Genomic DNA, 18,012 nt, shown 5'->3' with positions numbered 1-18,012 from the left:
TATATATGGAAATTCATTGTTACATAAATCATTTTTTAAATTGTATTTGTTTCTTTATTTCAAAGCTCTACAAGAGGAAACGAAGAAGGAAGGGAAACAACTACTGAGCATTGTAGACTTTGCAGGCCAGTGCGCCTATTACGCCTGTCATCAAGTGTATCTGAGTAGAAGGGCCTTCTACCTCCTGGTGATAGACATGTCCAAACCTTTCAGTGAAAGAGTTGACCCTAGGGTGTGTGAACAACAAGGAACAGTGTTTACGGACTGGACGTATGGGGGTATTACATTTTTGTTATCTAAACAATTTTGTGATTTTTAATAAAATTGCACTTCATGGTTTCAGAAAAATCAAAATCTTCGTAGGAGATCAGTAAACGTGTGTTTGTTTACATCCATCCTAGGAGAAGTAATCATCCCCTGTCGATAGGTCACGCCCACCGTGAGCCCTATATCTTGATCAGGTAAACGGAATAATCCGCAACCAAAGCAAGAACGGCCTAACAATCGGTATTAAACATGTCAGACAGACATTGACCCAAAGATAGGTTCTATTTGCAAACTACTCGTAGATCATTAAAACAACCATAGAACTGGCGAAATGCTTACTTTAAACGAGATTGTTGAAACCTCTTGCGTATCGAATCAGTTGAGAGATATAAACACCATATGCAAATTATAATGCAGTATTATTGCTACATAAATTTGGGAAGTTGAGGATGGAGATTGGAAAAGCTGAAATCATAAACTTGAGTTCTTAGTTTGCTGTTGATATTCATTTTCAATAAAATATCTAAGAGGCAAATTTGAAGGACTCCGTAGTGGGAATTATTTATCTCGAGTTCGAACCGACATACATGTAGGAATGAAAATAATAATTATTAATAATACTTATACTCCAACTTCCCTTTCAAAAGATGAAATTCTTCAAAGCCATGATTCAGTTTTAGACACATTGAATATCCCAGTGAATGGGTAGGATGGGTAGGATGAATATGAGATACCGTACCTATATTGGATTCCAAAACTTCATAAAAGCTCTTACAAAGATACATTGCTGGTTCCAAAAAGTGTTCTACCAAGCCCCTATATTTGCTCTTCACAAAAATATTAACAGCTTTGAAGGATAAACTTCAAACTTACTGTGTGACTACATATGCCAGAAGTGATGTTAATCAAATGTGGATTCTAAACAATTCTAAAGAGCTTTTAGTAAATTTAAAATCGCAAAACCTTTCTCCAATCAGCATCAAAACGTATGACTTTTCAACACTTTGCACAACCATTCCATAGTTCTTTAAGTTCGTTACAATTTTTCAGAATACACATTTGATTTACACCACTTCTAGCATATATATTGTGACCAGGAGAGGTTTTCTAAGTTGTTAGAACTTGTAACTAATTCTTTTCTATATTTATACAATAGAATATGTTCAAATCAAGTATGTTGTGGCACAGTACGTTTGAATTATCTCCTTTAATGATAGTCATTCATACCATTCATATTGAATGTTTATAACACTAAAGCATGGTTTTTGAAGAATTTCATTGTTTGTAAGGGTGATTACCAAATGAAAGGTGAAAATAACGAACAATTATCAATCTCATACATGTAACTCCTATAAGCAATAAAAAATAGAGAGTTTTGCAAACCCAAACCCTTGATATTCAGATATGGAATCAGGTGCTTGGGAGGAGTAAGGATCCCCCGTCGACCGGTGGAGTTAATGTTAATGCCCATCGTTTGGCATAATCTTCCACAGAATTCATAATAGAAATAAATATCTGTCACCAATTGAAAGACCGAAATTAGGACCTTTTAAAAAAAGTGATTTGAGGTCCTCATTTTCAACTGAATTAATATCACCAGTAAGGATATGTCTAACTGGACTATAGTTGAAAGAATACGAAGAACAAAAACACATATTTGGATTAAGTATAGGATGGTCCATATCTAGGCACTGCAAAGTTTGTTTATAATTAAAAAAAATTGGATACAATCGTAAAGGTACATTTGTAGGGTGTAGATTTGAACTTGAAATTTTTTTCGGAATACAAGATTGAACATTTTATGACGAATAATGTTGCTTATTCCTTTGTTTGCAAATTTGAGTTTAAGGAAATGATAGCTTCATTCGTAAGAAATATCATTCATAACGCGCGATAGTTTAAAGAGCCTGTGATGTAATGTTTTGTTATTCACAAATATGGGGTTTTTTCATTTCAAGTATTGATATAACCTTACATTGCTATTGTCTCGTGGGATACAGGTTAGAATAGGTCCTCATTACCCCTTGCTTGTCGTAAGAGGCGACTAAATGGGGTGGTCCGTTGGATGAGAAAAGTGTGGCACGATAAATACCCCTACCTGCTCATAGGCCGTAAGCGCCGAGGATAGGCCTAAATTGTGCAGCCCTTCACCGGCAATTGTAACGTCTGCATATGACTGAACAATTCTCGAAAGGAGCGGTAAACAATATACAATCAATCACCCATTGCTAAATTCTTTTATTTCTAGAATACTCGTTGTTTTGGATGAAGTCTATTCACACCTACTGTGATAATGATACCCCGATTATCATCGTGGGAACTCATCTAGACAAAACTACTGGACAGGTATACCACCACGGGAAGTTTAAACGTACTTATAACTTAAAGTGACTTGTAAGATTTGATGAAATTTAGATTCAGGAAAATTTTAAAACAATGCATGATATACAAATAAATGCAAGAACAAAAAAAACAATACCGTGATTCTTTTAGGGGTTCTTTTACGCACAAAAGAAAAACATACTTTTTTTTCATTTTCATCTTAAACAAATAGAACAAATGTATTTCTAAATATCACTTACGTAAATTAATACAAATCCTGCTTCCTTCAGACACCCGACATCCTGTTCAATAAAGTATTGGAACATCTAGAATTCAACGAGGAGCTCACAAAACACTTAGATAGAAAGAGATGTTATGTTCTAGGTTTTGAAACAAACACTGACCAAAGTGTGGATACGATTATTGAATTAGAAAAATGCATGGTTTCTATTACAAAACATGATCGATGGAAGGAAACGATCCCTACAGATTGGGCGCTGTGTGAGGTTGTCCTTAAAGAACAGAGAAGAAAAGGACAGAAAATGGTGTCAGTTTCACAATTGACCCCGATTTGTTTTGGCGGAAATAAAGGAAAGGATTCACAAATCGAGGATGTGTTGAAATTGTACCATGATATGGGGGTTGTGTTGTACTTCCAAGAGAACCCGCTCAATGAAACTGTTATCATCGACATCCAGTGGTTCGTCGATTCCTTCAAAAATGTAATCACTGACCCAAATCACGTTAGTGATGTTGTAGAGAATGAACAGGATTGGAGAGAATTTTTTAAAACTGGTCATCTTCGGGATAGGCTGTTGTCCAAATTACTGAGTAAAACTTCTTACAAAATGGAAGCACTGCACTTCGGAGAGAATCCTTGGAACTGGCGTCTTCTCCAGTACATGCAGCGGCTTGGTCTTATTGCTGTGGGAGATTCTCGTCACTACATACCAAGCATGAACAAACGTACCTTTGGGGCAGACGAAGGATCCTACTTTGAAACTCTGAGATCTAAAACGTCTGTACTTGTCTACAAATTCCATTTCCTGCCTTACTTCTATTATTTTCGTCTAATTGTTGCGTGTATGGAAAATGAGGAATGGGATGTTTCAGAAGACGAAGGACTATGCTTGTACAAAAACGTGGCTTGTTTTAGGTATAAACAGCATGACCTTGCTCTGGCTGTAACCAGATCATCAATACAGCTCCAGATTTTGCAACATCAAAATAAACCGATCGAGAAAGAAGTTGTACTCCAAGTTCGTGACACTGTCGATATGCTGTTAGGGAAGCTGACGCAGAATTTTCATAAAAACGTAATGTTTGTCGTAGGATACCAATGCTCAAAGCAGAAGGTATTTGTGGAACACAACGACTGCTTTTTAGAAGAAACCAAACTATATGGAAAAGGGGAAATTCCATGCCCAAGGCACGCAGTGAAGACGTATCATATCATTAACGAACGAGAACTTCTTTATTACTGGAAAAGGGTAAACTTCTATTCCTGTTAGAACTTTTACATTGAAATACATTTGGTTGTAATTTGTTATGTACAAGATATTTACTTTGTATCAACCTGTAATACTTCCGTTTCCTCTGTGGTAAAGCAACGTAAAATAAATTTTACTTACCCTTGGATTTTAGCTGTCAAGCTGTCATTCCTTCCATATGTCGGATTACTTCATGCAACAAATATTATATCATAAAATATTTATCATATACGAGTTCATCTGAAACAGTGTAGTAAGTAGTAAAACCTGCTTCTTAAATTTCGTCACTAAATATATACCATGTTAGAGTGTCGTCGTAATTGGACCATTATTCATTGGTTTGCGCAAATAAGTCCATCTCTAGATATGCACAAGCGATGAAAATGTCGAGGTAGAATGTCAGTACGCAATTTCTAGACGGGAACCTTTCTTTTTAGGAACATAAGAATGAAAAGTCAGGTTTACACTATTTCAAATAAAGTATTTAGAGATATACTGATTGATTTATTTTATATTTTCTTCACCAATTATACATCATAGGATGTTATCAAATCTATTAGCTTTTTAAATAATAAACAGAACTCTACTATATAGTAAATACTAAATTTGTCTGGATTCAAAATCATTGATCTAAAACATGGTGTATATACTTTATAGAATACTACAAAACAGTCAAATTTGTATTATATCCATACATATATTAGTATGCAACAATCACCTTAATAAACTCTGAGATCATAGATATTTTTGATGCCCGGTGTTGTAAATCCAATGCAGTTCACAGACAAAAAGTGAAGATAACGAGCAGTGATCAATGTCATAAATCCTATAAGCAATACAAAATAGAGAGTTGGGCATACACGGACTTCTGGACACACCATTGGAGGGATCAGGTGCCTAGGAGGAACAAGCATACCCTGTCAACAGATGCAATATGCTACCATGAATTAGAAATAAATATGATTTTTGAAATAGGGATTTAAACAATGCTTAGATGGGGAAAATGTTGCTTTAGAATCCCATCATTACGTGGTGCCGTGAACCGAGAAAAGTTTATTCTAATAATAAGCACTAAATTGTGCTCTGATAAATATCATCAGGTTAAATTAGTCGTCACAATTTTGTATTGCTTATAGGACGTATGAGATTGATCTTCAGTATTCAAATCAGTTATCCTCTTTACTAAGAATAGGCCTCTTTTACATCTAAATTAAGAGCAATATATCAAAGTACGCTGCCACTATAACTACTGTTTATATTTCCACAGGATGTGTTACCTGTGTCAGAAAGAACTACAGGTAAGACAAGAAAAAGAAAACGGTTACATTTTGCATAAATTAAAGTATTTTATTTGCCGTTTTGTAATATGAATATCATATTCGGATCAAGTGAATATAAAATATGAATTGATATATATCATAGTTCATAATATGTTTTCCCAGATCTTCCTTCTATGATATATCTTAGCATTTGATAATTATATATGACTTGTTGTATTCATGTACTTTATTATCTGTACAAAAACCAATAAAAAAAATATCTTAGCATTTTCTAGATAATTTTAGCGTTTTTGTATTCGGAAAAGAGAATAATTTATTTTATCTTTTTTAGTATTCGATTTCATTTGGATTTTGAAGCACTTAGTAAATATACACATTTGCAACAGATTTGTAACATGAACAAACCGACTGTCTTCAAAATATTTTCTTGTGGTTTTTAATATTTCACTTTAAGATAATTGAACAGAAAAAAGAGACAGTTGTCGGTATTTATTGCTTTATACTTTATACCAGAATAAATTAGGGTCAGAGTGTTAGAAATATGGATGATTATTGGATTATGGCATGAAAACACTTGAAAGTGATGTCCGAATGTACAAAAATGTCATATTGAACGTTTGTTTCAGTATGTTCAACAACATATAAAATATATGACATACATGTATAATGCAATGGACCTAAAGAGGTTGGCTCCTAGATTGTGTGGTATTGTCGAATTTTTGGGAAGTATATTTTTATTTTCATATGGAATGGGAATAAGAAAATTGAACAGAAAAACTGGAGTCACATGTTTGTTATTGAGCTACAGTGTGTTACATGTAAACTTGACCTTTTTGCATTTAGAATCTACTAAAGATTTATTTGCTTAAACTTGATTTGTCTGTTGGTGTAAACACAACCTACGCAACACAAATCAATCATTACATTAGATAGATACATAACCATGTCCTCTATCAATATAGATATTTCTTTATAGATATTTATGACTATTAGATTGGAAAGAAATTATTATCTTTTCGCAGTTCATATACCAAAGCATTATTAATATAGAATTGGAAAGTTTTAGAATAACTGTAAATCGCAAAGTCTCGTCTTAAAATCTAAAATATAACATTAAAAAGTGGGGATGTACATCAATTCTTTTTATTATTGACCAAAATACTGATTTTTTAATGCAAAATGTCTGGTAAAATAACTTATATTATCTTAAGACTCGCTGTTCTGTTTGGAAAATATCAACCAAATTAATGAATTGCAAGATTTGAATTAGGTCCAAGTCACTCCTTTTTGTATCATAAATTACAAAATTGAAATGTAAGTATAGGGGTATAAACATTGAAGGTATAATGGATAAACAGAAACTGTAAAATTATGCAAATGTAGAAAGTTTTGATTGAAAAATATATTCCCCATAAAATGTAGTCCCTTCCAAAGTTATTCAAAATTAGAATCGACACAAATTTTTTTTCAAGTGGATAGGGTTAGGTAATATATGTATAGTGTACTTGAAACAACGAAATCAATATTGAACCAATGCATACACAGTTATGGCACTATGCTCAAAACTAATAAACTATTTTCCTTAACCTTTATTTGTATAGCGTCAACTTGGTTGCTATAACAACAAGTTGTAAATAATTCAAATATTTAAAATAATATCCAAATTTCTGAGACAAGAGAAACAATGGCAAGTGACGATCATATTTCACATGTCATGGTCACGGAGATCTACAGACAAAATTATAGATATTTTACGCATCGAATGGATGTAATATTTGAAATAAAAGAGTGAAGATAACGAATGGTAATCAATCTGTTGAATTCAATAAAGAATACAAAATCAAAAGCAGGATAAACACGGACCCCTGGACATACCAGAGGTGGAATCAGGTGTCTAAAAGGATGAAGTTTCCCTGTATATATGTATTGCTTATATAGGAGTTATGAACTTGATCTTCACCTTTCATATACACTGTAGTTGTTAAACGAGTTTCTTAGAGGACACATCGCATGTTTGTAAACTTTTTAATTTTTCAGCAAAATTAATTCTTCTCATGCCTTAAACTACTTTAAATGTGTTTTAAATGAAATATTTTGTGTAGTCTTCGAGTTTGAAATCGGCACCTAGATTTAAATCCGTATTGTGGCTAATTATCGCAATATTTTGGCAAATGAACTGTCAGAATTAATTACTATAAGCATAAAAAAGTAAAGCATACTTTGGAAACATATGCATGTGATGTGTCCTTTAATCGATTTAAATATAGATATAAATGAAGTTAATTTCATGTACAGTGCATGTTCATTGGACTAACATCTCTACTTGTTGATCCGTTGAATTCAGGAATTTATAACTCGCTCAATTCAGTACTAGGTAAATCAGATTTAAACTCTTAATGTCACCCTCGTGATAATGCATTGAATGTACTGTTCATAATACAGATGGTTAAACATAAATGAAACTATTGAAATATAACGATTCAAACAGAAACTAAAAACACCCATGTCTTTTTCTTCTATTGCTGTTGAAGGAGGGGATGGGGTGGGGTTTTATTTTAATTTCAAATACAAAATTGGTTCAAATGTTTAGGTCAAAAGTATTGCGCTTCCTCCCACTGCAGTAAAAATTACCACTTTTCCTGTAATTGAGTCAATAAAACATGGAGGCAGAAAATCCCTTTGCAGGGATCATCCTGTTGTCTGTAGCATGGTTTTCCTCTTTCAACGACGTCAACATTTGTGCGAAAGAACGAGTATTGTTTGTGCTAAGAGTATTTACACCCTCCAAAACAAAACACACAACCATATGTATAACATTTTGTAATTTATTTTTCAAAAACGGACTCATTGTCAATTTTTCAAAAGAGTTGATATGTTTGTCATATGTATAATTTAGTTTCTGATATCTACTGTCATTCATGATCTATGTAACGACGCTTTGATTACGACAAAAACGATCCAACCTTTTTGTTTTAATATGAGAATAGGCTGGGTTATGAACTAAATCATGAGGATTTAGTTCATAACCCAGCCCAATAACTGCATTGATTTATGGAAATTAGTGTGATGTTTTTGTTTTTAATTTCAACGACTTTGTATTTGTTTTCGCATTTTGTTTTCATAAATCCTAGTATTGATTAATTAGCAATTAAAAAGACAGCAAAATTGTAATTGAGATAGCATATATACTCCGACCAAATCTACATTAGTGGGCGCTGATTATTAGTTTATTTTGTTACTTTTTGTTTGTTTGTCCTCTTCAAAAATCAGATTTAGTGTTGGCAAAGAGAAATTCTTTGTGCCTGCAATATATTTTATTCGGACTTTAACTAAGATGACAGGATTTTCCTGATTCTTAAACTTATACAGTGCATGTTTTTTCCAATGACTGCAAATTTCTATAACATCTTAATATTTTACTGTTGATTTATAATACTCTGCATAGTGCTCTACATACCCCCCCCACTCCCCAATTTTTTTTAACCTAATTTGCTAGTTTCAATGCATATAACCCTGAACTCTTTTGTTACTTACATACATGAAATATCATATCGCAAAAGACAACATTAAAATGATGGATCGCAGTAAAATGACGATCGATGTCCGCAACAGATCGTGGGAGTTATACTTAAATTTTCTCAAAATGGTCAATTGATTCTTATATTTATTAATCAGTTCATTGTTATTTCTGTGCTATATATATATATATATATATATATATATATATATATACCTTCACCGACTTTACCGACTGATACCACAGTGACCAGACATGATGAGTTCACGCTCTGATTCTTATTCTTTTTTGAGTTAATAACAGAACCTGCAACATGTAATCCGCTGGAAAAGTGTTTAGCTAGTTTTGTAGTATAGCTTTAGTGCTTATTGTTAATTATATTTGTGTTTTCTCCATAATGTAATCCTTTCACGTCCTGAAGATGGGACAGGTTGTCCCGAAAATTTGACAATTCCAATTGTTCATGTCGTTGGTCATTCTAGTGCTTTTTATATATATATATATATATATATATATATATATATATATATAAATAACAACACGTTGTAAAACGTAAGCTCTTTCATCTTTAAAAAATCTTTAGACGTCTGAAGATTTTGTTATAAATGAAAGCGCTTATATATATATATATATATATATATATATATATATATATATATAAGCGTTTTCATTTATAACAAAAATGAAATTTAATCCAGTCATAAAAAAGAGATGTAAAGTACAGGTATTTGTGTTGAGAAAAATTCTGGCAGAAAGTGTTGGACATTGAGAAATGTCAAAATTTCTTTTGGAACTGAAATATGCTCCTGTAGTTATTGATGGATTAGAATGACATTCCAGAGCAAAACGCATTGCGTTCTTTCATTATGATTGTCATAGGTGTAAATAAGATTATATTCTGTAAATATTCGCCCAGTAATCGTAATCAGGCCACACACAATCAAAAGACATGAAAATGTCACAAAATACTTTGTTTCATGATCTACTCTCAATAGACTTCCCGATATTATCATCAACCTCAATAGGTCTGGTAAATAACATCCGGTTTGGTAGAAAAAAAATGGTATCAACATTTCAAATAATTTTAACACACCTGATACGTGACACTCACTTCCATTTTTATAAAGTTGAAGACCTCCTCTGCACAACTGTGGATAATTACATTCTTATAGTGTTTTTTTTTTTCAATACCTGGTACTAACCTAAGTCTTTGCAAATATATAAATGAAAGGTGAAGATAACGAACAGTAATCAATCTCATAACTCCTATAAGCAATACAAAATAAATAATTGGGTAAATATGGACCCCTGGACACACCAGGGGTGGGGGCAGGTGCATAGGAGGAATAAGCATCCTCTGTTGACCGGTCACACCCGCCGTGAGACCTATATCTTGATCAGGTAAATGGAGTTATCCGTAGTAAAAATCTTTGTGCCAATATTTTTTGTGCCATATCTTTCATTTCAACAAATTGCGACTACGAGTAACTAGATTAAGGGCCTTTTCGATAGGACATATCCAAATTATGTCAATTGCATCATGTGCAGTAACCAATCTAATTTAAATCAGATCCTTTGATCCGCTCACATAGATCGTTATACTATGTTCTGAAGTAATCCAATAAAAACGGTCATGTCCACATGAACTTTCTCTTTGATTATTTATGAGAACTATTAGCAAATCAAATTGCACCATACAGATAATGACAGCTATTCAGTTGGTTCCCGGTGAATTCGTAAACAAGTTACAGTAATCTCTCTCGCACGAAGTTTATTCAACGCTCTAAAGTTGAATGTGCTCATATGAGGAATTCCAAAATTTCGAAATGATGCCTAATTTTTTCGATTCACACAAACAACAAAACGTACGAGATGAAATGCGCCCGATTTGGTATAATTATTAATTACGATTTATGTAAGAATATTAGTTGACAATTGAATTTTTGGATCCTTTCCTCTCCATCGGTATTTTTAACCGTTTGAATAAAACAAAAACAGAAAATGCAGATATTTTTCATTGCATGTTTTGAAGTTGTGCAACATCCAATCATGCGCGTAGTCGCCTCTACCGTAAATATTGACGGAAGTGTTTCTGGGGAAAACATCGCTGGCAGAATCTGACAGCGTCAATTTTATTGGCGTAAAGAAAGGTCATGTGGACCTGGCCCTCTATTCAGTTACTTCTGATACTATTGTTGCGATTTACCTGAGCGGATCAAATAATTTAATTTAATCAGATTGGTATAGTAACATGAAAGGTGAAGATAACGAACAATGATCAATCACATAACTCCTATAAGCAATGCAAAATAGATAATAAACACGGACCCCTAGACACACCAGAGGTGGGATCAGGGGCCTAGGAGGAGTAAGCATCCCCTGTCGACCGGTCACACCCACCGTGACTTTACAATCAAAACTATTTTTGCAATCTTTAAAAACAACGGCCGTGACGGGTCAACAGGAGATGCTTACTCTTCCCGGGCATCTAATTCTACTTCTGGCGTGTTCAGGGGTCTGTGTTAGTCTTAATCCTCACTTAATATTCTTTATAGGAATTATGAGATTGATCGCTGTTCGTTATCTTCACCTCTTTATTTACCACATCGACTTTTTCGTCAATCGTAAAGGTCATCATTTTTTTTTTACATTATACTATAATGAAGTGATAAAGGGATATGCGTGTAGATATGAAAATTGTTTTTAAGATCATTTGTTTTCAATAAAATATATTCATATCTTCGCTAGGGAAATCTCTAAACAAGACCACCCTGTCAAGATCAATTCCACTCCCAATGGCTTTATTTTATTACATAATCATGTATCCCCTTCCAAGAAGCGGGAAATATTGTTTTAGTGTGAAAAAAATATTCTTCCGCTTTTCATACAAAGTTTGTCTGGATCATAACTTTTGTTGTCTTTTGACAAAGGCCTTTAATATTTGGAATGTGGTATTCCATGATAAAACAGTGTATCACGCACCATTTCTTTTTACCTTGACGTTTTATGTAAAGGTCAAATAATACAATTGGGGACATTTTTTCCGGACAATTACTGTTTTTGTCTTTTGATATAACCTTTGATATTTGGTATGTTGGTAGTAGGTATAAGATGATAAGACAGTGTAGCGTGCCATTTTTGATTATTTTTTACCTTAACCTTTTATGTAAAGGTCAAATAATTAAATTTTGGGCTGTTGTTTTTGTCCGGACCATAATGTTTTGTCTTTTGACATAGGCTTTTCATATTTGGTATGTTAGTAAGTTCACATCACAGTTCATTGTTTGAAGCACATATTTGTGACTGTTATGTACCGTCACTCTTAATTTTCGACTTGAAAGATGATTCCTAAAATTATTTTAAAAACTATGGAAAATTGAAGGGGAGACATCAGGTTTAGTACCCTAAAACAATTCTTTCTAGTTTTTTTTCTAAATTAAAGATCCGTAACATGCAGGATATCAGACATAATAGCTCAATTAATTTCCCCACAGTCTCATTAGATTTATTCATTCACAGGTGAATCCACAATTCTAGAAGAGAGAGACTTGCTAAAGTTCATCAAAATGTTTGGAAAGGACATTTACATACAGGCGCTATACCTTTCTCTCTCTGAAAATGATATCGAAATCATCAAAATAGAATCACCGAACTCAGTCCGTGAACAGATATACCACATCTTGCTGAAGTGGAAACGAAAAAGCGAACAAGGGGCAACGATTAGAGCTCTTCGAGAGGCCTTGCGACAATGTGAAAACGACACAGAAATCTCCGTGGACTGGGAAGATTTTCAGGAAGTAGTGAAATCCATAGTTGATCAAGGAAAATGAAATTACTTTTGTTTTTCACGTGATCCAACTGTTGACGGAAAAATACTATCTATTGCCTGTCAGAAATTATTCTTCTTGTAAGTATACCGTTCTGTGTAATATATTCATAGAGCGCATAAATATTTTGAAAACAATAATCGTAAGATGAATATATGTAGTCATATTTATGTATCTAATATATGTAGTCTGCTCTTTATGACAGTACGCCTGTTTCATTTGATTTCTAACATAACGAAGTCCACAATCTTTCATGTAATTGATGTAATGTCCTTTATGTATATGTTGGTAAACCTTTCTCAAGTACCAAGAGATTTGGTGCCGAGCGAAGCGATTTAACAACATACTTAGTACATGTTTCGCAAAAGAAATGAAAACAACTTTAGAGTGATATGTATGATATTCACTCTTTTGTGATTGATTCTTTTCTACCCATATGATTTAGTCTGCTTAGCAAGTTGTTTTCTTAAAAATAATGTACAGCAATTGTCAACTTATTGGATACCTACAGGTAACCTTTTCACTACAAGTGGACTTTCTCCTATATAAAAGCCTAAAAAGACAAAGGATTACATAACAAAAATGTTTAAATAGATATATATCGCTCTATCAGTATGCCTGATCTCTTGTTTATGTTGGTCACCCATGGTGTTTTGTTTTAATATCCAATGTTCCATACCGAGTCTTGCAACTGAAACACCGTATTCAGAAAGCGCGACGCCCGTCCTCGATCATTCCCAATCATTGATAATTATGGTTTAATAATTAGAAATACAATGGCACGGTTACCCAACAATGAAGTTTGGACTTGGAATGTACCAGGTGATTTGGTACACGCAAAATCTTTTTGTTCAAGGGTGCAACATGTACTAATAAGAATTGTAGCACGAACTGAGGTTTAAAGGTTCAGTGAACCGAATTTCCAAATGAAATATTTACAGTGATAATAAATCTGAACTGACAGAGGTTCAGAATGGATTAATTGCTATGAAGACTAAAACATTTTACAAAGCATATTTCAATGTAACAATTATATTTTTCATCACATTGTCAATAGTACTGTAAAATATCAGAATTGAATATTGTATACAGCGTTATTTTCCCCCTTGTTATTTTTGCAGACCCCATTTTAAATTTTCCCAGACACATTTGTGTTAAAAGAAAGATAAAGAGTGAAAATATTTACTAATACCAGACTTAAAATCGTGTTCTGACACTAGGGGCGGCAATAAATCGGGAACGAACATTTCCCTACATATGTTATTTGTAAATGTACTAAACAAATGGTATATATCTTTGAATATTGATGCTCTAAAAAATGATGTATGTGTATAAATATTCTACTGTAACAACAATTAGATTTTGGTGTATGTGAATTTTCTAACAACGATGTGAATTATGTGTATACAAACGTTTAATGATGATCTAAGTGTACAGTTATGTTTTGACAAGATGATATATGTGTGAATAGAAATGTTCCAAGCACAATGTCATCATATGTTCTAATCATAAAATGAAACTTGTGTATAAAAATGTTTTAAGCACAACATTACTTTCAAAGCTTAAAATAGCATCTTTGGAATAGAGTTTTAAACATATCATCTAGATGGCAAAGTGACAGTCAGGTCTTTAGATATTTCATTCTGAATTATTGCCTTTTCGATCTTTTATCTACGTATCCCAAAACCAAAATTATTTTGATTTTTGATTGCGTACTAAAATCTGAATGATTATACTTATTTTTATATATAAATCACACTGTAGAGTGATGTGTATGACATTCACTCTTGTGTGATTGATCCTGTTCTACCCATATGATTTAGTCTGCTTAGCAAGTTGTTTTTAAGTTATTCTGGATTTTCGCTATTATCGTAGCTTACTTGCGATGTTGTGTTTCTGTAAACATTGCACAACTTATATCAACACACATTTCGCACATAATTAGATGATATGGTTGATTGGTTGTATATTGTTTAACGTCCCTATCAAGAATTTTTCAATCATGGAGACGTCACCTTTGTCGGTTAAGAGCTGCAAAATTTAGGCCTATGATCGGCGCTTACGGCCTTTGAGCAGGGAGGGATCTTTATCGTGCCACACCTGCTGTGATATGGGACCTCGGTTTTTGTGGTCTCATCCAACTTGGAGGAGATTAGCAATTGTGCTAATAAAGAATAGAGGAAAGCAAACCTGTTCACAGGCAATGTTTAAATGAATCCATTTCTTTGAGTATTTTATAAAATTATCAACTATTACCATTGATAGTAAGAGTCTTTATGTACATCACCACTATGTTGTGAGTTTCTTGATTTATATAAAACAATCACAACTATGGTTATATATTAACTTACAATTGCCAATAATTGTCAAGAAAAAAAATTCTGCTCGTAATCATATTGTTATTACAATATCTTGTAATCACGAGTTATTTACCACAAAGGTATGAGAAAATATTTGGAAATCTTTTAGTAATTTTTTAAAGAAATTACTAGCAAAGCTCTCGAAATTTAGATAATATATCACGATATTGCAAGATAGTATCTTTAAAATCCAGGTTGATTTTCTCGAAATCATGAGAAATTGGTTTCACATATTACATGAATTTGATAAATAAACTCACAAATTTGTAGCATTGTGTTACTGTGTTGTCTTTCTTTCAGCGCGGAGATGTTTGTGCGAAAACATTGTGCATCGTTACACATGAGAAGACACTATAACCTTGCTATGTTTATAACGTTATGTGACCTAAAAGACATGACACAACGAAATGCAGAAAGAGAATTAAATCATTGACCAATGTTGATGTAATAAGATGACATTTCAAACGGAAACTGAATGAATAAAATACACGAACAAGTGAATACACAGTGATCTATCCCATCTAGTATACAAAATTAGGCGAAGGACAAACGCGGACTCCTAAGCATACCAGAGGAGAGATTATGTGCCTAGGAGTAAGCATTTCCGATTGACCGTGAGCCCTATATCTTGATCAGGTAAACGGAGTAAACTGTAGTCAAGATCAATGTGTAAAGAACGGCCCAACAATTGGTATGAAACACGTCAGACAGCATTTAAGCCAATGACAAGTTGTATTTGTAAATTTGATCGTCAAATCGACCAAAGAATTAGCGGAGTGCTGACTTTAGACGAAACTATTAAAACATGCAAAATGAAAGGTTAAAATGACGAAAAATGATTAATCTCCTAACTCCTGTGATCAATACAAAATAAAGAGTTGGGTAAACACGGACCCCTGGATACATGTATACCCGATGCGGGATCAGGTGCCTAGGAGGAGTAAGCACCCTCTGTTGACCAGTCACACCCGCCGTGATCTCTATCGATCAGGTAAGCGGAGTTATCCGTAGTCAAAATCAGTGTGTCAACAACGGCTTAATAATCGGTTTGAAACACGTAAGACAGCATTCGACCCAATGATAGGTTGTATTGCCAAACTAGATCGTTATAAAGACTATAGAATGCGAAATGCTGAGTTTAAATGAGATTGTCGAAACCTCTGTAGTATCTACTTGTTTTTCAGTAGCCTGCCATGATTTAAAAACTGATCATACGCAGAACAAGCTCTTGCTCGAATCAGTGGAGATATATACACACCATATGCAGGTTATCACTTTAATAGATAGTTTGCCTTTCCCGATTTAAAATTCATTAGACGCAGAACATCCTGTCGCGTACCGAATCAGTTGAAAGATATGCATTTGATAAAGAAATATTTCAACACGAATATGGGAAGGTTCACGACTGAAAAGATGAAGTCATACGTTTGTAGAAAAGTTTGTTGTTAGTTGCTGTTAACATCTATGGTCAAGATAATATCCAAATATAAAGCAGGTATGGCAGACTCCGCGGTGTCTTTATTTCAATTTCACTGGGATATATGGAAGTGACATATGAATGAACTTCAGTTTTCTTAAGGCGGTAAACTACATCGCTATAATGGCCGACTTTCTTTTAAAACATGAATGCAAATATATATCAGCTATAATTGTATATTCTGTATAGATTTAATTACCTAGCTGAGTAGCTCAACGTGTTGACTGCGCATTCCATTCCAGCAGGGGCTTTAAATTTTTCCCCAAATTACTCTCTAATAAAACTGAATTTTTCACTAAATTGTAATTTGGATAGTTTTTAATTTCAAAATATCGTTGTACATATCATCCACTCCTTATCCTTATCAATTTTCTCCGGTGTAGTATAAAATGGATACATGAAAAGGTGAAAATAACGAACAACGACGAATCTCATAATACAGAATTAAAAGTAAGGCAAACAGGAACACGGAATTCTTGTTTTAATATCAACTTGAGAGTCCTGTGCGTATAATCGGAATCATTATGGTGACTAAAATAATTTTTCGCATGACTGATCAAAACATTAGAATATTTCTAAGTTCCTTTTCTTCCAGAATCAGCTGTCTATGATGTCAAAAAGCCTCATCTTTGATCCATCGTTATGAATGGTGGTATAAAATGTTGAGAAGTCGTACGTTTTGATTTTGTTGATTATGGAAAAATAAGCTGATATCAAATTTATCAAAAGAGCTTTAGAAATTTTAAGAATCCACATTGATGTAAATCAAATGTTTCATCTAAAAATATTTCTAAAGAACTTTTAGAATTCTGTTCCTTTATTAGCTGACGTATTATTCTATTCTTACGAGACAAAATTTATTCAGATGCTTCTACGCGAAACGAAAAAAAATCTCTTAATGTGACCTTCAACTCGACATTTAGATACATCGACGTTTTATTGAGCATAGATGTTAACAGCAAACTAACAACTCGATTCATGACAAACAGCATGACTTCACTTTCTCCATTTTCAACTTCCAATCTTTATGTAGCAGTATTCCATAATCACCTGATGCCTATATCTCTCAACTGATTCGATATCCAAAGACATGTTCTGCGTATGATCAATTATTAATTAAGGCAGGTTACTGACACATAGATTGATGTTACAGGAGTTTCAAAGGTTTTGTTGCAAGTCAGCATTTCGCAACTATTACGGTCGTTATAACGATCTATCTTGCTAATAAAACCTGTCCTTGGGTTATATGCTGTCTGACGTGTTTCATACCGATTCTTAGGCCGTCCTCTACCTACTGATTTTGACTACGGATTACTTCGTTTACCTGATCAAGATATAGGGCTCACGGCGGGTGTGACCGGTCGACAGGGAATGCTTGATCCCAACTCTGGTGTGCCCTGTGCTCCATGTTTGTCCTATTTTATCCAGTATAAAGACTACCTGAATTTTGGACTTCTTAGCATGGGTGATTT

At 33.6% G+C, this 18,012-nt stretch overlaps 1 protein-coding gene across 1 annotated transcript in view; it reads left to right on the top strand.

The window, feature by feature from the left end:
• LOC125676865 (uncharacterized) overlaps positions 1 to 15,332 on the top strand; it is a 122,478-nt gene extending 107,146 nt beyond the window's left edge. Inside the window, exons 11-15 of the mRNA XM_056160460.1 lie at positions 66 to 278; positions 2,516 to 2,613; positions 2,880 to 4,079; positions 5,347 to 5,377; positions 12,396 to 15,332. Of these exons, the coding sequence (XP_056016435.1) occupies positions 66 to 278; positions 2,516 to 2,613; positions 2,880 to 4,079; positions 5,347 to 5,377; positions 12,396 to 12,706 (1,853 nt within the window). The 3' untranslated portion in view covers positions 12,707 to 15,332. The remainder of the gene's footprint in view (positions 1 to 65; positions 279 to 2,515; positions 2,614 to 2,879; positions 4,080 to 5,346; positions 5,378 to 12,395) is intronic.
• Positions 15,333 to 18,012: the final 2,680 nt, after the last annotated feature.

This window comes from Ostrea edulis, chromosome 3 (assembly GCF_947568905.1).
Source record: "Ostrea edulis chromosome 3, xbOstEdul1.1, whole genome shotgun sequence".
Lineage (NCBI taxonomy): Eukaryota > Metazoa > Mollusca > Bivalvia > Ostreida > Ostreidae > Ostrea > Ostrea edulis.
This window is presented reverse-complemented; position numbering and strand designations above follow the sequence as displayed.